The 23,859-nt window shown below is 42.4% G+C and overlaps 1 protein-coding gene across 2 annotated transcripts in view; it reads left to right on the top strand.

Moving 5' to 3' along the window:
* The window catches only part of LOC118078767 (uncharacterized), a 53,396-nt gene that overhangs the window by 22,758 nt on the left and 6,779 nt on the right, over window positions 1–23,859 (top strand). The window contains exons 4-7 of one of the 2 annotated variants that reach the window (XM_035102764.3): window positions 100–210; window positions 15,146–15,244; window positions 16,127–16,213; window positions 19,336–19,487. In XM_035102764.3, the coding sequence (XP_034958655.3) occupies window positions 100–210; window positions 15,146–15,244; window positions 16,127–16,213; window positions 19,336–19,487 (449 nt within the window). The remainder of the gene's footprint in view (window positions 1–99; window positions 211–15,145; window positions 15,245–16,126; window positions 16,214–19,335; window positions 19,488–23,859) is intronic. The other variant, XM_088660699.1, reaches the window with a different exon arrangement.

The following is a 23,859-nucleotide window of genomic DNA, read 5'->3' on the forward strand; positions in this document are numbered from 1 at the left end:
CGGTCTTCCACTGCCTCCAGTAGTTTGGTCAAACTCATGTTGGTAGATTTGAGAGCAATGTTGGCTACTGATGGCTAAATCAGATTTTTTTTTTTCAAGCATCTTCTTTTCAGGAGATCGTTACCTTCTTAACATCTCCAAGGGGTGAAAGATTTATCGTACTTGAGATTTTCGTCGTTACTGCCATGACGCTGCTGCTTTACCTTCTATGTAAGTACATAATTAGCATACTTTGCAACTAATGTCACAGGCTTTGCTTAAATGCCAATAGCATTTCCCAAAAGAGATGGCAGGACCCACCTGTTCGGAAACACCATGGAGATGCTAGGGCTCCGTCCCCCGTCCCCCCAGCCGGCGTGCCAGGTGTCTTACCCTCAGGTGAAGCTTGGAATAACAACAACCTGGTGGTTTCAGTGTATCTGAAGAAGTGTGCATGCACATGAAAGCTCATACCAATGACAAACTTAGTTGGTCTCTAAGGTGCTATTGGAAGGAAAAAAATTGTTTCGACTACGTCAGACCAACACGGCTACCTACCTGTAACTAGTACTGAGAATGATAGAGCATTGAGTTCAGCTTTACAAGAACTTTGGCTCACTGTTGTTTGCTTCCTGCACAGCCAGTCAAACAGACAGTGGTTGTACATGTAGCATACTCCGGAAGTACTAGTACCATCTGTGGAGTCATTCCCAAACCTTGCATCTGCAAAAATTTCAAGACCTCCAGTCTTCTGACCTGTGAACTTCAGTCTGTAGTGCATAGTACCTTTCAGAGAGCGTGCGTTTCAGGGCCTTCCAACCCTGAACAGTAGGATTGTTAGCATGTCTGCTGAGCAGATTACAATTTACAGCAGTATCATCTGGCACCTTGAACATCTGGCAATGAAATTCAGTTTACCTAGAACACATCTATATAGTGTGGTGTCAGAAAATGCTTCAGCTACCTGATAACCTGTCACCATAGGTGCGTCCACAGGATTTGCATCAGCCTGGTTAACACATCTGCAATTTTCTGAGTTTGGTGTACCAGAAAATTACCTCCTTTGTCTTTCTCTACTTCCAGAGAAAGATAGTTGGATAACTTACCAAGATCTTCCATGTTGAAGTGCTCCTTCAACTGAGCTAAGGTGCGCTGATACAATTCCTGGTGTTTCCAAAAGAAAAGCAGGTCATCAACAAAGCATACACAGTGCAATTTGTGCTCCCCCTTTTCCTTGACAAACACACACAGATTAGCTATACCTTGGTGAAAACCCAAAGAAAGCAATGTCTCTGTCAGTTTTGTGTTCCAACACCTGGCACTATGCTTGAGACCATACAGGGATTTCTTTAGCTTACAGACCATTCCCTTTGGTACCTGCACTCCATTTGGTGGAAGCATGTACAGCTTCTCCCCCAAAACCCCATACAAAAAAGCTGTGTCAACATCGTGATGGGACATGTGCAGCTTTTCTTCTGCAGCAATCTTGAGCATAAACCTAATGCTCTCATACTTGATGATGGGTGAGTAGGTCTCGTGGTAGTCCTGTGCCTGACAACATTGCCATTTTGGTCTGTTTTGGCCTTAAAGACCCATTTGCTGTCTACCAGCTTCATTCCTGGGACTACTGGAACTAGTTCCCAGGTTTGATTCCTATTAAAGGAATCAATTTCAGCCTTCATGGCATTAAGCCATGGCTCAGCATCTTTAGAGGTTAACTCCTGAACCTCTTTGAAGTTTGAAGGTTCCCATACCTTCTCTGAGCCACTAGGAACAGCTGCAGCTGTTTTAGCAAACTCATCAGCAAATCTCTTTGGAGGTTTGCCTTTTGTGGCTCTTTCAGATCTGTGTACTAGACGCAAGTCTTCAGCATTCATCTCCTCTTTCTTTGGAGAAATGTGACCGATGGTGAACAGTGGCTCCTCCAATTCAGTGCCAGACCCATCAGATGGTCTGAGTGAGGCTTTTGCACTTTTGTAGTCTGCTGTGTCACTGTCATTGTCAGCAGCAGCAGCAACACCTCCCACTGAATCGGTATCAGAACCGGGCTTCCTGTCGTGCCGCGCAGCCATTCAGTCGGGTTTCAGTTCAGATGAGCTGAAACCGACGCGTCAAGGACTGGGCGCCCTGCTCCGGCGAAGCGGGCGCCCTCAGAAATCTCAAGAGGGGCTTCTTGAGAACATGGACGGTCCGGCAGCGCAGTTTTGCGGGCTCCCCCTTCCCCGGAAAGGCTTAATTTTGAGCCCCCGAGAGCGAGGGGGTCGGAGCTGCAGCGCTATGGTGGACACAGCACTCTCCTTGACAGCGTGAAGCCGCAGGACTGAATGGCAACAGCGGGCGATTCTTCCTAACAAAAGGCTAAAGAATGGACCGTGAGTACTTAGGATATTAATCTGACTTAATTTGGAATAAATTGGCCACGGATAAGGGGTTTAAAAGAAGGAAGCCAGCCCCTTTCTACTGATTGAAACGGCAGCAGCAAAAGTTACTGAAGCCGCAAAGACTTTTTTCTTTCTAAGACTCTTTCTGGAGAGCTGTCAAACCTCCCCCATAGAGAGGGGGGGGAGACGATTTAGGTGTACTTAGAGAGCAATTAAGCAATTAAGCAATAAAGATCTAAAGGGAGTCATTTGCTGGAAACGGAGGACCTGTCAGCTCAGCCAGAGAATAGAGGCTTTGTTAGTGTAACAATGCCTCAAAAGAACTGAAAAAGAGCTGTTGAAGTCTGCCTCTTTTTAACTATTTGTAAAATTGGAGACAGTGTTATTTGGGAGTTAAGGACTTGCCACATTGTTGGAACTAAGTTATATTAAGAAGACTGCAATAGACTTTGTTGGATTTTGACTATACCCCTATGGACAGAAAGAAAGTACTTGCCGCCTGTGAGAAAGGAGCCTGATTTCCAGCACCTACCCAGTTGTTTGGGTTACAAGAAGGTTTGATGACCTTGGGAGCCAGCTGGGGGAAAGTGAGTGTTTTCCAGCATTGCAGCCTCTGTTGGTAATACAGGGGTGTTTCGAACTAAGAGGAAACGAAAGTAAATTCCAGCACGTTGGCTGCTGTGTGGATTACAAAATATTTTGGGTTTTGGAGAAAGAGAAAGTGTGTTCCAGCACATCAGCTGCTGTGTGGATTACAAATGACTTTTGGTTTGGTTGTGGAAGAACTTATGTGATTTCCAGCACGTTGGCTGCTGTGTGGATTACAAAATAATTTTAAGGGCAGGAATCCCACTGGTCTAGCACGCTAGCTGCTAAGTGGATTATAAAATTGGGGACTCTGCAAAGAAGGCATCTCTTTGGAATTAGAGACATAATAATTGCATTGTGGATTACAGTTTTCTGGCTTGGAAAGGCACATTAGCTGCCTGGTGGATTACAAATTATTTGGCAATCATAAAGGTGGAATATATAAATAAAAAATGTCGGGCACCGACAAAAAAATGCAATTGAGAAGGGATTCTAAAGATCAAGCTTTTCAAGAGCAAATTTTGGAATTTATGAAAGAAAATAAGCAGAGTCTACAAAGTTTAACTAAAGAGGTAAAAGCCACCACAAAGTGTCTCCAGGAATTTAAAGAAGAATTTGGTGTGATGAAAAAAGATCTTCAGGAAGTTAAAACACAGGTCTCTGGTTTAAATGTGAGAGTAACAGACATTGAAACAACTAAGCTAACAGACTTAGAAAAGTTGCAGGAAGAAACACAAATTAGGCTTGCTTTTATTGAACTACGGGATAAGGAGAATCAATTAAGACTCAGGAATTTGCCGGAGCTGGAGAAGGGAAAAGGAGATTTGGGAGATTTAATCGCACAAGAATTTTCTGATTGGTGGGGCCTGGACAAAGAAGAGATAAAAGCCACTATTTTGAGGGCTTACAGAGTAGGCCCAAAAAAGAAAAAGGATTCCAATTTCTTGAATGACTGTATAGTGGTTTTTCAAACAAAGGAGCAAAGAGATAAGATACTAGGTCACCACTACCAGAAAAAATTGGAAGTTCTCCAGCATACGGTAATTTTGTTTAAAGAAACTCCTAAATTCTTTTTGGCTAAAAGAAATAAATATTTAGACCTGACAACGATTTTGACGAGGAAAAATATTTTCTTTAAATGGAAATTTCCAGAAGGCCTGGCATTTAAATACAAACAAAAAGAATACAAGATCCGATCGGTTGAGGATAAAAGAAGATTTTTGGAAAGCCACGCAGAGGATTTTAAATCACCAACTGGAGGAGGCCAAGGTTTGGGAGCAGGAGCTGGACCAGGAGCATTCGATTTAGAATTGCTGGCAGGAGCAGGAGCAGGGATTGGCGCTGGACCAGGAGACGAAGATTAAACTTTAAAGTAAAACAAGATGGCGTTAAGAGTACTTTCGTGGAACGTGAATGGACTAAATTCATGCGTTAAAAGAAGGAAGATTTATCATGTAGTTAAAAAACAGAATTTGGACATTATCTGTTTACAAGAGACCCATGTAATTAGGACTCATAGAAGAATTTTACAAAATAAGTTATTGGGCCAAGAATTTATATCTTCTGATAAAGTTAAGAAAAGAGGGGTAGTCATTTATGTAAAGGAAAAATATAACCCTAGACTATTGTTTAAGGATGAAACAGGGAGATATATCGCAGTGGAAATATCTCTGCAAGGCGAAAAATGTTTGATACTTGGAATTTATGCACCAAATGAAGCTAAATCAGACTTTTTCAAGAACATTCATACTGCGCTGTTGGAATATTTGGATTATAAGATCATAATGATGGGAGATTTTAATGGGGCTGTATCGACTATGATGGATAGAACTCAAAGACAAAAAATATCTAATGATGGCAAGCTTCCAAAAACATTCTTTGATTTGGTGGAGAATTTTGATTTAGTAGATGTTTGGAGGCTAAAAAATCCATTAGAAAAAGAGTTCACTTTTTTTTCGGACTCGCAAAAGTCAGGAAGTAGATTGGACTATATTTGGACTACAAAGGACTTATGTCCAAAAGTGACAAAAAGCGAGATATGCCCCAGAACTTATTCAGACCACAACGCAGTTTTAATGGAGTTAAAACAGTACCTGCAGGGTTCTTTTAGATGGAGGATGAATGACTCTTTACTGAGAAATGAGCAGATAAATAATAAGGCCCAGAAGATGTTGAAAGATTATTTTGAATTAAATCTGAACAAAGGACAAAATATTACAATGGTTTGGGATGCCGGCAAAGCAGTAATGAGAGGATTCTTGATTCAACAGAATACAATTTGGAAGAAGAGGAGGAATGAAAAGAAGGAAAAGATTTTAGACAAATTGAAAGAAAAAGAAAAAAAATTGAGAGATAATCCAAAAAGTCAGGAAGTTCAAAAAGAGATAAAAGCTTTGCAGGTGCAGTACTCCCAAATAATAAATGAAGAAATTGAATGGAAAATTAGAAGAATGAAGCAAAGATCTTTCGAATCGGCCAATAAATGTGGAAAATTGTTGGCTTGGCAATTGAAGAAAAGACAAAAAGAGAATACAATTATAAAGATTATGGATGAAGGAAAATCTATTGAGAACCCTGCAGAGATACGGAAATGCTTTACAAAATATTACAAACAGTTATATAAAAGGGAAAAAGAAGATTTAGATGGAATTGAGAAGTTTATAAAAGAAAATGGACTGCAAAAAATTCCAACACAACAAAAGAGCCTACTGAATGGATTGATTACAAGACAGGAGGTTGAAACAGCAATACAAGAATTGAAAAACGACAAAGCCCCAGGACCTGATGGACTTACCTCCAAGTACTACAAATCATTAAAAAACTGGTTGATACAACCATTAATGGAGGTAGCAAATGAGATTTTAGGGGGGGGCAAAGCACCAGAGACTTGGAAAGAAGCTTTTATCTCTCTGATACCAAAACCGGATGTGGATAAGACTCAGGTTAAAAATTACAGACCAATCTCCTTACTAAATGTGGATTATAAGATATTTGCTAGTATTTTGGCATCAAGATTGAAAAGGGTGTTGAAAGACTTAATTCATAAAGACCAGGCAGGATTCCTGCCTGGTAGACATATGAAAGACAATGTGAGAATTATAATAGATATTCTTGAGAGATTGGAAGTGAAAATAAACACCAAAGCAATGTTAATTTTTGTAGATGCCGAAAAAGCTTTTGATAATATCTCTTGGAATTTTATGAAAAGAAATTTTGTAAAAATGGAGGTTGGCCAAAACTTTGTTAATGGGATTAATGGTATTTACTCTGAGCAAAGAGCTAAGATTATTGTAAATAATGTGGTCTCAGAAGAGATAAGAATTGAGAAAGGAACAAGACAAGGGTGCCCACTCTCCCCCCTGCTATTCATTTCCGTTCTGGAGGTTTTGTTGAACATGATAAGGAACGATGATGGTGTTAAAGGAATTACAGTGGGTACAAAACAATATAAGTTAAAAGCCTTTGCAGACGATTTAGTACTGACCTTGCAGAACCCTGAACAGAGTGCAGTGAGAGTACTGCAGATAATTCAAGAGTTTGGCAGTGTGGCAGGCTTTAAGTTAAATAAAGGGAAAACTAAAGTACTAGAAAAGAACTTGACATTGCAAGAGAGACAGAATATAGAGGATTGCACAGGACTGAAGTGTGTAAAAAAGGTGAAATACCTAGGAGTTAATATGACGTCAAAAAATTTGAACTTGTATAAAGACAATTATGAGAAACTTTGGAAAGAAATCCAAAGAGATTTGGAAGTATGGTCAAGGTTGAAATTGTCCTTAATGGGAAGAATTGCAACTGTTAAAATGAATGTATTGCCGAGAATGTTGTTTTTATTTCAGGCCCTACCGATAGTTGACAAAATGAAATGTTTTCAAGAGTGGCAGAAGACACTGTCTAAATTTGTCTGGCAGGGGAAGAAACCCAGGATTAAATACAAACTTTTGACTGATGTAAAAGAAAGAGGAGGATTCTCCTTGCCAGACTTAAAGATTTATTTTGAAGCCGCAGCTTTTTGTTGGTTGAAGGAATGGTTTTTGTTAGACAATGATGACTTGTTGGATTTAGAGGGCCATGATAATGCGTTTGGTTGGCATGCATATTTATGGTATGATAAAGTAAAATTACACAAAGGTTTTAAAAGCCATATAATTAGGAAATCATTGTTTAATGTTTGGATTAGATACAAAGATCTATTGGAAAGAAAAACTCCTAGGTGGATCTCACCACTTGAGGCAAAGAAACCTAAAAGGACAAATATGGATGAGAATAGGTTGAAATACAAAGATATCCTGATGGAGGTGGGAAACCACTTTAAGTTAAGGCCATATGAACAACTGAAAGATAGGTTGAGTGACTGGTTTCAGTATGTGCAGATAAATGAAGCATTCAAGCTAGATAAAAAAATAGGATTCCAGACAGAAAAGTCGAAATTAGAAACGGAGTTATTAGAGACAGACTACAAGAATTTGTCTAGAATGTATAATTTGTTGCTAGAATGGCATTTGAAAGATGAGCAAACAAAATCAGTGATGATTGAATGGGCCAAGGACTTGGGTCATAATGTGATGATGTCGGAGTGGGAAAAATTGTGGAAGAAGGGTATGAAATTTACGGCTTGTACTGTGTTGAAGGAAAATTTGATGAAAATGATGTATAGATGGTATTTGACGCCGGTCAAGCTGGCTAAAATGTATCACAAAAGCGACAATAAATGTTGGAAATGTAAGCAGGATGTTGGCTCATTCTACCATATGTGGTGGACATGCCCTAAGATAAAAGGCTTCTGGGAAATGATTTATAATGAGTTGAAAAAGATGTTTAAAAACACATTTTTGAAAAAACCGGAAGCCTTTTTGCTTGGAATAATTGGGGAAGAAATCCCCAAGGACGATGTTAATTTGTTTATGTATGCCACCACAGCCGCTAGGATCTTAATAGCACAATATTGGAAAAAAGAGGAACTGCCTTCGAGGCAGGAATGGCAAATGAAAATGATGGATTATATGGAATTGGCAGAATTGACAGGAAGACTCCGGGACCAAACAAATGACAAAGTTTTAAAAGATTGGAAGAAATTTAAAATATACATAGGGTATGAATTTGAAAACTAGATTTTGAACATCCAGGAAAATAAAGAAGTTAAGGCAATAGGGAAATAATAGAAGATTGAAAGGGAGAAAATATGATAAATGATATAAAGATGAAATTTTTGAAGTGTTAAAGAGACTATATGATGGGTAAGAAGGATGATTTAGAAACTGCTACAGAAGTTTATAAAAAAGAAAATCAGATAGTAGGGAATTGGGGAAGCCAGAGGACAATGAATATTAAAATGGATTAGAGATGATATATTTTTTTTGTTGTATTTTTGTATTTTTGTATTTCTGTATTTTGATGTTTACTTTTTGTATTTGTGTTCTGTATGTGTGTTGATAAAATGTTTAATAAAAAATATAATTAAAAAAAAAAAATGAATCGGTATCAGAACCGTGATCATTATCTTCAGCTTCATCTGCCTCTTCCTCATCTGAGTGACTCTGGCAAATCCCCACATTGGAGATCTGGGACTTGAGAGTTCATGTTGAATTCCTTTCTCAGCCAGAAAAGCTTCAAACTGATGAGAAGTGAATTCCCCACCGCGATCGGTAAACAGGCAAAAAAGGTGCTTACTGTGGGTGTTCTCCAACCAAGCACAGAATTCCTTGAACCTAGGAAATGCTTCTGATTTCTGCTTGAGTATGAACACATGAATGTATCTGGGAAAAGAATCAATCAAAACTATGAAGTACATTGCTCCAATCACAGAGGGTGCCAGTGGACCAACCAAGTCTGTGTGGACCACTTCATAGGGCTTGGAAGCTTGTCTGCCCGACACCTTCCACTTTTGGAGCAACCTTTACCTTGTGCTCTGCACATGAGACACATTTCATGTAATACTTACAGGGTTTAATGGTCAAACCCTGAACCACTTGTGGCATTTTGGTCAACGCTTGCCAACCTAGGTGACCAAAATTATGGCAGAGCATGTGAATACAACCTGAATAAAGAACTTTGTTAGTTTGAGCAACCCAGGACACTGCATCAGGTACATTTACATCCACATCATTATAAGTTATCAAAAACAAACTATCAATAAAATCAGCATGCAATATGTCCTCTTTGTTTTTACTTATGATGCAACTCCTCTTCTTGAAGGAAATATTAAAGCCCTTCTCAGTCAATTGAGGGATACTAAGCAAATTGTCAGCTGCTTCAGGAACAAACAGAACATTGCTTATGGAGACGTGCAGGCTCAAAATTTGAACCGTTCCAGTTCCAGCAATTTTCAAAATCTTTCCATCCGCCTGCTGGATCGTGCCAGCCTGTGGTGTGAAGGAAACAAACAAATGCCAGTCTCGGCAGACGTGGTTAGAAGCTCCTGAGTCCACAATAAATCTGCCTTTGGCCTTTGGAGAAACCTTGCGTGCAACCAAAGCCTTGTTTTGCACTGTTGTGGGCTTCTTCCCCCCTTCTTCCTGCCAGCTGCAGGCTTGTGGCTTTGTTTACCTTTCGCCTTTGGACAGTCTTTCTTCACATGATCTTGAATCCCACAGGAAAAACACTGGACAGCTGCCAACACTCTGGTGCCCTCTGCGTGAGACTGAGATGATGTCACAGCCATCTCCCCCTGTGGTTTGCAACTGGTGCCCCGGCTTTCCTGTGATCCCATTATTCTGAAGAACAGCTACCACTTTGGCTGTAGTTAAATCAGCTGTAGGGAGGGCGGCCAGCTGGCAAGCTATGGCATCATAGCTGTGATCTAGCGATTGAGGAGAAAAACTGCAAACACAGCCTCTGGGAGCGTCAAGCCTCTGTTAACGAGCTCCAAGCATAACTTTCTCATCTCCAAGATATGCCCTCGTGAATCACCCCCAGGCTGCAGCTTCATAAGGTGAAGCGTTCTGAAGTACAACAACACAGAACCCGCCTCTTGCCTTTCATGAGCCGTGCGCAAAGCGTGCCACATTTCCTGCACACTGGTTTTACCGGCCAGGGTGATTAATTCCTCTGGATAGACAAATATTGATATCACACCCATTGCCACCGAATTGGTACTGGAGCGGCTGGGGGGGGGGCATCCTCAATCGTATGCCAGACTTTTGCCATTCTCAGCTTAGCCTCACAATAAATCTTCCAAGTCTGATAATTTTCTCCATTTAGGAGAGGATGCTGCAGATGTGTAGCTTGCAAATCCATTTTCCTGCTCTCTCTTTTGCAGCCAGGAAAAACACCACTTGCAGCTTCTTATCTAGCAGCCATAAATTATTCAGACAGCTTCACTCTGGCCATAAACGCCTGGCTCAGAGATCAAAGAGGCAATCAGCCTTGGCTTGAAACGCTTGAGCACACATACCTCTGTCTTCTCTCTTCCCGGGACACTGAAGCAGGCTTTCCCCGGTGTAAACATGGTGAATCTGGGCTGCATAACCGTTGTTCACAAACACCATGGAGATTTCACGGCTCCCCCCCCCCAGCCGACGTGCCGGGTGTCTCACCCTCCGGTGCAACTTGCGATAACGACCTAGACTCCAAGAGCCTAGGCACGCTGTTGCAGAGTCCACGCAGCCAGAAACTGAGAGAGAGAGAGACGGTAGTTGCATTATTTACAAGCGTTTATTAAGCATATCTCAGGAGAGAGAAAAACATGTCCTCTCCTTCTTCATCAGCACAGCAGAGCAAAAGCAATACACAACGGAACTGCAGACAGACATGTGACATACAACAGCTACATGCCTGTACCTTAAGGTGGAAATGAATTCCCAACACCACCTTCCATTTACCCCTTTCATCTCTCTTTGATTTCCAGGGATGAGTTACAGCTGTCACCCACTGAGAGAACGGCACTGTTTGGTTCTGCCTGAATAAGTGAGTTCCAGCACTTGGAACAGAGGCATAGGCTAATTGGAGTCCCTGGGACACCCTGGGCAATTCCCTTTCCCAGCTGCAATTCTCTGCTCCTTTCCCAACTAATCCTCATTTGCTTGTGGAAGAGCCCTGTGATGGAAAATTTTCAGGCTGAGTCATCAAGTGCCCCCCGCCGCCGCCAGCAAACACTTAACTAACAACAGTGCTTGATTGGCTAGCATTCCAAGGGAGGCAGTTGGAGTGGAGTGAGGGTGTGGGAGAGAGGAATTCGGTCTGTGAGTTGGATTCTGTCAGGAGAGTTTATGGTAGAGCTGAGAAGGTGAGAAGAGCCGCGAACTCTCAGTATATGCTCTAAGGTTCTGAATCGCAGAACTCTGTTAAAATAGACAAGACACAGTCTCACAAGCTGTTTACGGGGGGAAAGGGTCCTCAGAGGGGATACTCTGACAGGAAAGGGCAGTAGTGATTCCAAGGCCAAGGAGGATTTGAGGGTCTGTAAGGACCAGTTAAAATCCCAAGTTCCGGACTTCCGGTCTACTGCTAGCGCCGATCGGCGGGGTCTGTTTCAAGCTCTGAGACAGCCCGGCTCTGCGAGGGGGGGGAGGGAAGCCGCGAAAGCGCCGCGGCTGCCCAAAAGAGCCCCATATTGAGCTTTATGGGGACGAAGTGCTTTGCAGTGTCCAGATCCCGACTCCCCTACTCGCCAGTAAGCTCGAGGAGAGCCCCGGGAAGAGCGGGGTGGTAGTCGCGGGGGCCATATTAAGCTCCATCGTTACCCTCGCAGCAGCGAAGCTTCGTGCCGGCGGCAGAACGCAGTGGATTCTTTCGTAACAAAGGACATCAATTCGGAAACCGTGAGTAAAAGATTATAAGAAGAGTTAAAAAATTTGAAAGATTTGGCCACGGATGAGGTTAAAAAAGGAAGTCGACCTCTCCTAATTGTGAGACTGTGATACAGTAAACAGATCCCCTGTCGGGAAGAGAAGGAAGCAACTAATTTATTAACAATTGGACTTTGAGCCCTTTGAAGCCGGGTCCAGGGCTCTGGAGGCTTCGGCGATTGACTTTGAGGTTTGGAAATTACAAACTTTTTACAAGTGATTGGACTGAGGACAAAGTAACCAGATCGGGCAAAAATGGATTACAATGTTTCGGAATAATCCCTCCGCCATTTCCTGCAGTGGGGCTGGTGGGTTTCCCACAGGAATAGCACAGGCAAGATGGCTTCATACCCAGCAGCTGGAAAAGAACAATTTTGGCAAAGAATATTTGCAGAGCTGCGTGACATAAAAAAAGGACTGAATGTTTACACCAATTTATTGCGGGAATGCGCTTCGTCACTGGACTATAAAGAACAATCAACAGAGGTGAACAGAGAAAGCAGCACGGAAAGAAGAATTAATACAGAAGTGGAAAGACTGGAGGTGGAGGATATAAAGAAAGCACCAATACTGAACAATTTAATGATACAAGAAGAATTGACACAACAGGAAGAGGAAGAAGAAGAAGAATGGCAGTATGTTCCACAAGTGAGAGATGTGGAACAGAAAAAGGACTGGACTCAAAATCTCCTCAAAGATGAACCAGAGAGGGCTCCGGTCCTCCTAGTGAGAGAGGGAGGTCAGGGTGCTCCCTGGGAAGGTAGACAGAAAGGTACAGGTGGGAAACGGCAGAAGTGGGAGGAAAGGACTTGGTGGAACCTGTGGGAAAGGGTGGGAGTGGGTTAATAGATTTTAAATGTGGTTAGAGAGGGACGATTGAAATGGCCTGACACTGGTATGCTATATGGACTTTCGCTACAATCTTCTGGAATACCTGGATCAGGGGGGGGGAGGGGGAGCAATGTTATAATGGTTTGTAACAATTTATGATTTAAGAATTAATATTAGAATGATGATTGGTTGTTAATAAAAATTATAGACAGAAGGGAAAAAGTTATAGAATGTAGAAAGGGACTTAGAAGTATAGGATTTGGGGTTAGAAATAAGAATAGAGATTTGAGAAAATAATATGTAAAATTGGCATAAGTACAATGAATACTGTCTAAATAATATTCAATTAGGGACCCAAGGGGGGGAGGTAGAGGGAGTCCAAAAGGTGTTGATTAAGACTTAGAGATATTGTTTTTTGATAATTTTTTGTTTTGTTTTTGTTTTTGTGTTTTTTGCATTTTTTCTTGCTTTCCCCCCCTCTTTTTTATATTTTTGTAATGCGCAAGTGTGTGTATCTGTATGTTTTGTATTTCTGTATGTGTGTGTTGGAAAATCTTCAATAAATTCATTTAAAAATAAAATAAAATCCCAAGTTCCTGAAATGTGCGTGGAGAAGTCTGATCTATGGAAGGTGTGTAAAAGAAAGTAACCTTAAGCCTGAACAGCATGCAGCCAATAACTTGAAACAGTACGGTATATGTTTTAATAAGAAGCAACAGTATCGCACAGTGAATAACTTCACTGTTTGTTACATTTCTGTGGAAGAATAACCAAAACTCCTTGTTTACATCTGTTATAATAAAGTTGTTTGCAACCTGTTTCCCCAAAAGAAAAACCCACTGTCGCTCGTGATTCATTCTCCATTGGGGAAATTCACCTGAGGGAAGGGAAACTGAGGGCTGGCGCAGCGGTGCCAGGGAGAGAGAGAGTGCCATTGCATTGCCGCAGCCCCCATTCCTGATCCTCGCCACCCTGCCCTCTGGTGGGCTTCAGTCCCTTGAAGGAAAGCGCTTGGAGAAAACAGACTGCATAGGATACGGCCATTGCCAAAGTGGGTGGGTCCAGAGCCTACCTAAATATCGAGATATATGCAGGGCTTTTTTCAGCCAAAATTCATCAGGACTCAGTTCCAGCCCCTCTCAGGTGGATTCCGTTGCCAATCTAAGAGAACAAGGGAGGCATTCAGGCTGAGTTCCAGTGCCTCTTTTTCTAGAAAAATAGCACTGGATAGATGACCTATTTGCCTAGCTAATTTGTTCTTAAAGGACACTCCAAAATAAGCAAAGCTCGGGGGGAGGGAACCAAATGATCCAAGGATTTGCATTTTTTAAGCATACGGTAGGGCATGAGGCATCTTGGCAAATGTAAGTCTCTAGGACAAAGAGGACAGGTGTATCTGTACACCCAAAAATTAACAGCTCTCTAAGGAAGGCCAACCACCTGATGACAGAAGCAACAGGCCAAATGGAAACAGGACTTCAGACCACCAGGGCAGCCACAATCAAGGCATAGGAAACCTCAATATAAGGCCTGAGAGCTGAAAATATTAATAGAAGTCATATTCATGTTTTGTTGATTTGATTTTTTATTCACCCTTCTCCCTAAGGTCCCGGGACATGTTACAAGTCAGCATTTAAAATTCAATATTAATCTAACCAGAAGGCTCCAGTTCAAGAAAAAAATCAGGATCCTGTACTCTCAGTGAGAGAGGGAGATCAGGTTCCTGTCAAGGACAACCAAGGAGAGATACAAGATCAGAACAAGATCTGGCTTTGGGGGGATAAGAAGAAGGAAGATTGGAGTGGGAGTGGGGAACAGGAATTGGAACATCAGAAGGAGAGGGGGAGAGAAGGGGGTGGCATGGAATGGGCAAGAGATGGGTTGGGGTGATAATTACAATGAATTTTAAACAAGGGATGGATTAGATGGTTTTAAATTGGATTGTTACAAGGAGCTGGCCGGGGATTCCAGGGAATTGTCAACCAGGAGAGGGAGGGTTTTTTTAAAAAAGAAAATAAGGGTAATAGGTTAAAAATGAGGTTAATAGATCTATTAAATGGGAATATTTTTTTAGGGAAATTTGTAGGCTAAGGGGTTTCTCATAGATGGAATATTTTTTCATTTTTTCCTGTAAGGGAGCGTTTTAGGATTTAAAAATATTAAATTATGTAAAGATATAGAAAGTATTATTAGATGAATATGCTATACGGTGAAAACTGCTGAAGTTGGGTACGAAATGGACTCCGGAAGGATGGGACGGGGAAGTCGAAGTCATGATAATGATATAAGATTGATGTTATTTTTTCCCCTTTTTTCTTGTTCTTTTTGTGGTTTTTTGTATTTTCTCTTTTTTTCTTTTTCTTTTTTCTTTTTGTAAGTTGATTGATTTTTCCAATTTTTATGTTATGATGTTATGATGATAAGTGTTTTAAGTTGAAAATCTCCAATAATTTTTTTAAAAATAAATAAATAATTCAATATTAAAAGCAGTTTGAAACCAAGCATCCCCTCCCCTAGGTCATCAGACTAGTATGCTAGAACACAATTTATTCATTTCTTTTCTACCTACCTCCTTCTTAGATCAGAAGGAACTGAAAATTAAAACTGATTTTAAAATGGCAATGGAGATGATTCGAAGCACTGTTGTTGGGACTGATTCAAAGTATAAGGACAAGGATGGTAAGCATTTTATATACAAATCCTCACTTTTGCTAGAACATGTTTAATTTAAACAGACTTCAATTCCTGTAGTTCAATTTGGGATTCATATTGAGTGAGCAATACATATATTCAATGAAACTCATCACCCAGCAGAGTTTATCACTTTTTCATTGCTCAGCAGGAAGAAAAGCAGATGGTTGCGATTCTCACATCTCCCACTAGAAATGCTGTCCTTCCCCCATCACACTGTAATTCACAATGTTTGTGCTAGTGCAAGATTTTAGCACTAGCACAAAGGAACTTTGCCTCCACTTCTCCCTGCATGCCATCACCAAAACTGCTCTCCAGGGTGGGGGGAACCTTCAGAACAGATTGGAGGGAAAGGGGCTGAAGATTGCATTGCGCAAGGAGAAATCCTTGCAGTGACATAACGTTCTGCTTAGCTCTATGTGGAATGCAACTCAGTATTCATCAGAAAAAGAGTTTGGGTGCCTGTATTTACTTAGATCTCACAAAGCATAATTAAAACTGCAAAGTATTTTTTGTATATTCGGCTTTACTGTGGGACTCGAGGCGAGAATTGTTTTGTGACCCTGTGATTCCTAGCAGAAAAGGAGAACATAGGAGGGGAACATAAAACATACTTCATGAGCCACTTTTAATATGAGATTAGGACAGTGGATTGCATGGGTCTTTGGTCTAATCCAGCTGCAGAATTCTTCTGAGGCTTTCCATTGGTGCTCAGCCACAGAGAATCAAGTCTGTCCTCATATTCATAAGAACCCCATCCTGGAGCTCTGTTTCAGGCTAGAGTGTTTCAAAATGTTTAGAAATGATTTCTTAATATTTGCATATTGTTATTTTGGATACTCCTGCCTTAAAGTGTTTCAAATCTTTTAGACCTTCTAATACTTGCTGCAGCTGAAAACTTAACACGGGAAATACAGTATCTTACCAGCAGAAATGATCAACTGCAAAAGGAAATTGGTAAGATACCCCACAATGCTGAAGAATTGTATCGCAGTGGGAACCTGGCCTGAGTGCACCAGCTGAAAGCCCCTCCTCTAGTTTAAAACTCTTAGAGCCAGAGCAGAGTGCTGCCCTCCTTTGCATCCGGCCCCCCTAGGGAAACATCAGAGGTATTCAGTTCAGCTGTCCTGAACTTTTGAAAAGATTTGCTTCTATGGGAAGGAAAGAAAAGACTTCACCATTCTTTTGCTATAAGAGAGACCATCGAAACAGGTGAGCTCAAAGACCTCTCCTTTATTATATTCACCCATGGGAGAGAGATTCTTAAACAACACATCCGAGGCAACTTCCACCAACTTGGTCAGAGAGACTGCTGGGCAGTGGGGTGATTAGAGCATCAGCAAAATCTCTCTTCTGCTTCACAATCCCATCATCAGAAAGAAGCCCTCAAGCCCACTCACATTGACCCATTGGCATGTGGGATAAAATAGCAACTCTCACTCTACCCACAGGCCTGTTTTGGTGCCACGGCAAGTACCCAGACCGCCAAAGCTAGGTCAGGATAGGGTCCTCCATTTACCTGCACAGGTCTCTAAGGTGGGCTCTCCTTCACTTGAAACACTTCCTTTATAGGTAAAGAGATTATAAAGAGATTTATAAAGCTTTTTATGCAAAAAGCAGAGAAGGGGGATGAGTTCTGCAATATTCTATGATTGGATATCATGTATCAAATCAGAACACAATTGCTCAGAATCCTTAGTCCAGACTCAAGCTCAGGCAAACACAGACCACTGAATACATAACACCCTTCCCCCTTAGGCGTGCACACTCATCCCAGTCAACACAAATATTCATCAAAGTGGTGTGGGCAGTGCCTCACCTGCTGAGATTGGTGAAGCTCATCCCCTTGTGTTGTTGGGGATGCCGATGGAGCTGGAGCTGGTGTCATGGGTGACACTGGTGTCCATTGCCTTCACACTCTTTGGCGTTGCAGTGTTGGGGCCGTGTTTCTCAGACCTACCTTGGGCTGCAGTGTACTCCTCAGGTACATCAGCCTGTGAGTCAGGCTGATTGTTCACCTTGTCCCTCTGCTCTGTCATGGTTGCAGTGGCTGGCGCTGGGGCATCGGACAGGCGTCAGCATATTTGGTCCACATGCTGGCAGTGGACCTGAACATCTGGTGTGGCAACCTTGTAGGAGAATGACCCACTCACTCTACCAGGCATCCCCAAACTTCAGCCCTCCAGATGTTTTGGACTACAATTCCCACTATCCCTGACCACTGGTCCTGTTAGCTAGGAATCATGGGAGTTGTAGGCCAAAACATCTGGAGGGTCGCAGTTTGGGGATGCCTGCACTCTAGTAACAGCAGTGGAGATCAAGGCAGGGCAATCCCCAAAGTTCTGGGTGTGGACAGGGTCACCAGGGGCAAAGGACCTGGGGGCTGCTGGAGCCCCCAGCCAGGAGGCAAATCAGATGCAAGATTGGGGTGCAGCCAGTCCAGGAGTGATGCCAGCTTCTGGTTCATAAGGAGCTCTGCTGGGCTTCAACCTGTGGCAATGCAGGGTTTGATTTGATGCTGCTGCAGGAAATCCACTAGGCACTTGTTCCAGTCCCGATGGGCAATCCGGGTGAGGGATTCATTGGTGGTCCTCACCATTCTCTTGGCCTGTTCATTCGCTGATGGTTGAAACGGTGCTTCTGTGACATGCCGGATTAGGTTCTCGGCCATGAACTTCTAGAACTCGGCTGACATGAACTGTACTCCATGACCAGACACAATGGTGTCTGGCAGGCCGTGTATGGTGAAGAAAGACCCACAGCAGGGCCCAGATGACGGTCCTGGAGGTCATTGCTGAGACTGGCACCACCTTGAGCCACTTTGACAAGGAGTCCACAATGATCAAGAATGTCTGACCTTAGCATGGACCAGTTTATAAAGCTTTAGATATGAAAGAGACGGGGGAATGCAAATTGCACCACTTGTACATAAAAGCAAGTGAAGGATGGTCAGCACGAAAACAGACATTTTGTGGAAGTTATATAATGCCATTTCCCCTCTTTCTCTTTGACCTTGGGAAATATGATTACCTTTAAAGATATTATGCCAAAATCAGGCCCAAACCCTGGTTAAAATGGATCTAGAAAATCAATTTCCTCCAAGAGCACCTGGATCTGATCCACGACCACCCACTCAAGAACCTTGCCCAGGAAGGTGAGATTAGCAACTGATGGACAGTTACTTAGATTTTTCTGAGCCTAGGGAACAACAACAACAACAACAACAATTTATTTATACTCTGCCCATCGGGCTGGGAGTGGTTTTACCACTGCCTCCTTCAAGCATTCAGGTACCAATCCCTCTTATAAAGAGGTATTAATGACCTTTCTAGTCCAGCCAGCTGTCCCCTCCTTGCTAGTTTGTATCGGCCACAAGGGGCAGGAGCACAAGTGATTGTCCTGACCGATCCAAGCAACCTGAACCTTACTGACTGAAACACACCCAATGCAATGGAAACTGACTCTGCTCTGGACACCCTTTGAGATCTATCTGCAGTAATAGCAGGGTGAAAGATGCGAGCAATTTTATCCTCAAAATGCTTTGCTAACAAATCACAGAAGGTTGCTTTCAGTTCTATGGGCAGCATATTATAAAGTATCATTGTCATCATCATCATCATCATCATCATCATCATCATTATTCATTTGTTCCACAGCTTGACCAAAGCTCAGCAGGAGCACCACCCACTTTCAGATCAGCTCAAAAATCCCCCAGAGACATTTGGAGGCCCACTGGATCCATCCTGCCAGCTCAGGCAGGGAGACTGCTGGGCAGCAAAGTGGGTGGTAAACCAGCAGAATCCCTCATCTGCCCCAGTTGCCCAGTGTCAGGAACACACACTCTAGATTCCCCTCTCTCCCCCTTGGCAACTGGACAAGAGAGCCTGAAGAGAGAAAGAGAATTTTGATAAACCACAGCTACTCCCCCTCCCCAACCTTCAAGTCTGCCCTGATGCTACCCTGAGTATGAACTTAACAAAAATATTTGAAATCTGCACTGGCATACAAGGTGGTTTCCCCTTAAATTCCCTATCTTGTTTTCTTTTTCTCTTCTTCCTCTATACCTGGCTGACTCAAAGACATAATTTCTAGAAACGTGAAAGATGGCTGGGTTTACTTTAATAATGCATACTATTGGTTGTCTGATGAGGAACATTCATGGATGAATTCCCAACAAGCATGTCAGAGGGAAGATGCCACGCTCCTTTCTATAGAAACAAAGGAAGAACAGGTGAGCATCAAAGCTAAGTTATTTTGTTATTTTGGTTTTTGTAGGTGTTGATAAAAAATGAATATAAATTATTTGGGGGGGGGGAGAGAAAAGCCACGTGCAACTAATCTGGCTTCATATCTGACCACTTTACTGTTCTGATCAGTCTTGGTTTTGTAAATCCACCTGCTGTCTACAAGTTTCATGCCTGGTTCTGCTGGTACCAATTCCCATGTGTCATTTTGCTTTGTTGTTGTTGTTGTTTAGTCGTTTAGTCGTGTCCGACTCTTCGTGACCCCATGGACCATAGCACGCCAGGCACTCCTGTCTTCCACTGCCTCCCGCAGTTTGAACATGAGCTACAAACTCATGTTCATAGCTTCGAGAACATTGTCCAACCATCTCGTCCTCTGTCGTCCCCTTCTCCTAGTGCCCTCAATCTTTCCCAACATCAGGGTCTTTTCCAAGGATTCTTCTCTTCTCATGAGGTGGCCCAAGTATTGGGGGCTCAGCTTCATGATCTGTCCTTCCAGTGAGCACTCAGGGGTGATTTCCTTCAGAATGGATAGCTTTGATCGTCTTGCAGTCCATGGGACTCTCAAGAGTCTCCTCCAGCACCATAATTCAAAAGCATCAATTCTTCGGCGATCAGCCTTCTTTATGGTCCAGCTCTCACTTCCATACATCACTACTGGGAAAACCATAGCTTTAACTATACGGACCTTTGTAGGCAAGGTGATGTCTCTGCTTTTTAAGATGCTGTCTAGGTTTGTCAATGCTTTTCTCCCAAGAAGCAGGCGTCTTTAATTTCGTGACTGCTGTCACCATCTGCAGTGATCAAGGAGCCCAAGAAAGTAAAATCTCTCAATGCCTCCATTTCTTCCCCTTCTATTTGCCAGGAGGTGATGGGACCAGTGGCCATGATCTTGGTTTTTTTGATGTTGAGCTTCAGACCATATTTTGCGCTCTCCTCTTTCACCCTCATTAAAAGGTTCTTTAATTCCTCCTCACTTTCTGCCATCAAGGTTGTGTCATCTGCATATCTGAGGTTGTTGATATTTCTTCCGGCAATCTTAATTCCGGCTTGGGATTCATCTAGTCCAGCCTTTCGCATGATGAATTCTGCATATAAGTTAAATAAGCAGGGAGACAATATACAACCTTGTCGTACTCCTGTCCCAATTTTGAACCAATCAGTTGTTCCATATCCAGTTCTAACTGTAGCTTCTTGTCCCACATAGAGATTTCTCAGGAGACAGATGAGGTGATCAGGCACTCCCATTTCTTTAAGAACTTGCCATAGTTTGCTGTGGTCGACACAGTCAAAGGCTTTTGTATAATCAATGAAGCAGAAGTAGACGTTTTTCTGGAACTCTCTAGCTTTCTCCATAATCCAGCGCATGTTTGCTATTTGGTCTCTGGTTCCTCTACCCTTTCGAAATTCAGCTTGCACTTCTGGGAGTTCTCGGTCCACATACTGCCTAAGCCTGCCTTGTAGAATTTTAAGCATAACCTTGCTAGCGTGTGAAATGAGCGCAATTGTGCGGTAGTTGGAGCATTCCTTGGCACTGCCCTTCTTTGGAATTGGGATGTAGACTGATCTTCTCCAATACTCTGGCCACTGCTGAGTTTTCCAAACTTGCTGGCATATTGGGTGTAGCACCTTAACAGCATAATCTTTTAAAATTTTAAATAGTTCAGCTGGAATATCATCACTTCCTCTGGCCTTGTTATTAGCAATGCTTTCTAAGGCCCATTTGACTTCACTCTCCAAAATGTCTGGCTCAAGGTCAGCAACCACACTACCTGAGGTGTACGAGACCTCCATATCTTTCTGGTATAATTCCTCTGTGTATTCTTGCCACCTCTTCTTGATGTCTTCTGCTTCTGTTAGGTCCTTACCACGTTTGTCCTTTATTATGGTAATCTTTGTATGAAATGTTCCTTTCATATCTCCAATTTTCTTGAACACATCTCTGGTTTTCCCCATTCTATTGTTTTCCTCTATTTCTTTGCATTTCTCATTTAAGAAGACCCTCTTGTCTCTCCTTGCTATTTTTTGGAAATCTGCATTCAGTTTCCTGTATCTTTCCCTATCTCCCTTGCATTTTGCTTGCCTCCTCTCCTCCGCTATTTGTAAGGCCTCGTTGGACAGCCATTTTGCTTTCTTGCATTTCCTTTTCCTTGGGATGGTTTTCGTTGCTGCCTCCTGTATAATGTTACGAGCCTCCATCTATAGTTCTTCAGGCATTCTGTCCACCAAATCTAAATCCTTAAACCTGTTCCTCACTTCCACTGTGTATTCATAAGGGATTTGATTTAGATTGTATCTTACTGGCCCAGTGGTTTTTCCTACTTTCTTTAGTTTAAGCTGGAATTTTGCTATAAGAAGCTGATGATCTGAGTTACAGTCAGCTCCAGGTCTTGTTTTTGCTGACTGTATAGAGCTTCTCCATCTTTGGCTGCGGAGAATATAATCAATCTGATTTCGATGCTGCCCATTTGGTGATATCCAGGTGTAGAGTCGTCTCTTGTGTTGTTGGAAAAGAGTGTTTGTGATGACCAGCTTGTTCTCTTGACAGAACTCTATTAGCCTTTGCCCTGCTTCATTTTGAACTCCAAGGCCAAACTTGCCAGTTGTTCCTTTTATCTCTTGATTCCCTACTTTAGCATTCCAATCCCCTGTAATGAGAAGAACATCCTTCTTTGGTGTCATTTCTAGAAGGTGTTGTAAGTCTTCATAGAACTGGTCAATTTCACTTTCTTCAGCATCGGTAGTTTGTGCATAAACTTGGATTACTGTGATGTTAAAAGGTCTGCCTTGGATTCGTATCGAGATCATTCTGTCATTTTTGAGATTGCATCCCATTACAGCTTTTGCCACTCTTTTGTTGACTATGAGGGCCACTCCATTTCTTCTACGGGATTCTTGCCCACAGTAGTAGATATGATAGTCACCCAAGCTGAATTCACCCATTCCCTTCCATTTTAGTTCACTGATGCCCAGGATGCCAATATTTATTCTTGCCATCTCATTTTTCACCACATCCAGCTTACCAGGGTTCATGTTTCTTACATTCCAGGTTCCTATGCAATATTTTTCTTTACAGCATCGGACTTTCATTTCATTTCCAGGCATATCTGCAACTGAGCGACCTTTCGGCTTTGGCCCAGCCGCTTCATCAGCTCTGAATCTACTTATACGTGTCCTCTGCTCTTCCTCAGTAGCATGTTGGACGCCTTCCGACCTGAGGGGCTCATCTTCCAGCGTCATAACTTTTATATGCCTGTTGTCTTTGTCCATAGAGTTTTCTTGGCAGGGATACTGGAGTGGCTTGCCAATTCCTTCTCCAGGTGGATCATGTTTGGTCAAAACATAACTTCTCTAAATTATTTAAGCCCCTTCACCACGACAAGGCAGTGATCCATGAAGGGGGTCATTTTGCTTTAAGGAATTCAATTCAGCTTTCATGGTGTTACGCCAAGGTTCAGCACCTTTTGCAGACAAATTTTGAACCTCCTCATAGCTGGTTGATTCAAAAACTGAATTTGTGTTGCTAGTGGCAGCCATATCTGAAACAGCAGCTTTGGGCAAACTCTTTGGAAAATCATTTAGGCGGTTGTCCCTTGGCAGTTCTCTCAGATCTATGCAAAACTCTGGGATCCTCTAGGTCTGGTTCCTCTTCCTTGGGAGAATGGTGACCTGTATCTGGCAAAGATTCTACCTCTAGATCAGTGTCAGACCCATATGTTTTCTTAAAAGAGGTCGATTCTGATCATTTGTATCAGTGTCAGAAACTGTGCTTACGTCAGCATCAGCATCAGTTACTGTAGGTTTTGCCTCTTTCTTAATTGGTTTCACACTTTCATCATCTGAAATGGGATGACATTGAAATATGCCAACTTTGTCCCATTTTGGGTTACACTCCATGCTTCTTGTCAGCCTGTCTACCTTTGTGTTTGTCATAAGCACACGATAAGAACCATATCATAGAATCATAGAGTTGGAAGAGACCACAAGGGCCATCCAGTCCAACCCCCTGCCAAGCAGGAAACACCATCAAAGCATTCTTGACATATGCCTGTCAAGCCTCTGCTTAAAGACCTCCAAAGGAGGAGACCCCACCACACTCCTTGGTAGCAAATTCCACTGCCGAACAGCTCTTACTGTCAGGAAGTTCTTCCTAATGTTTAGGTGGAATCTTCTTTCTTGTAGTTTGAATCCATTGCTCCGTGTCCGCTTCTCTGGAGCAGCAGAAAACAACCTTTCACCCTCCTCTATATGACACCGTTTGTAAAACATTTGAAAAATGTTTGTAAAACCGTTTGTAAAACCGTTGTCATAACCTAGAAAAATACCATGTTGACCAGATTTGCTCAATTTGCCATTCTG

This window comes from Zootoca vivipara, chromosome Z1, assembly GCF_965207765.1.
Source record: "Zootoca vivipara chromosome Z1, rZooViv2.hap1.1, whole genome shotgun sequence".
Classification (NCBI taxonomy): Eukaryota; Metazoa; Chordata; class Lepidosauria; order Squamata; family Lacertidae; genus Zootoca; species Zootoca vivipara.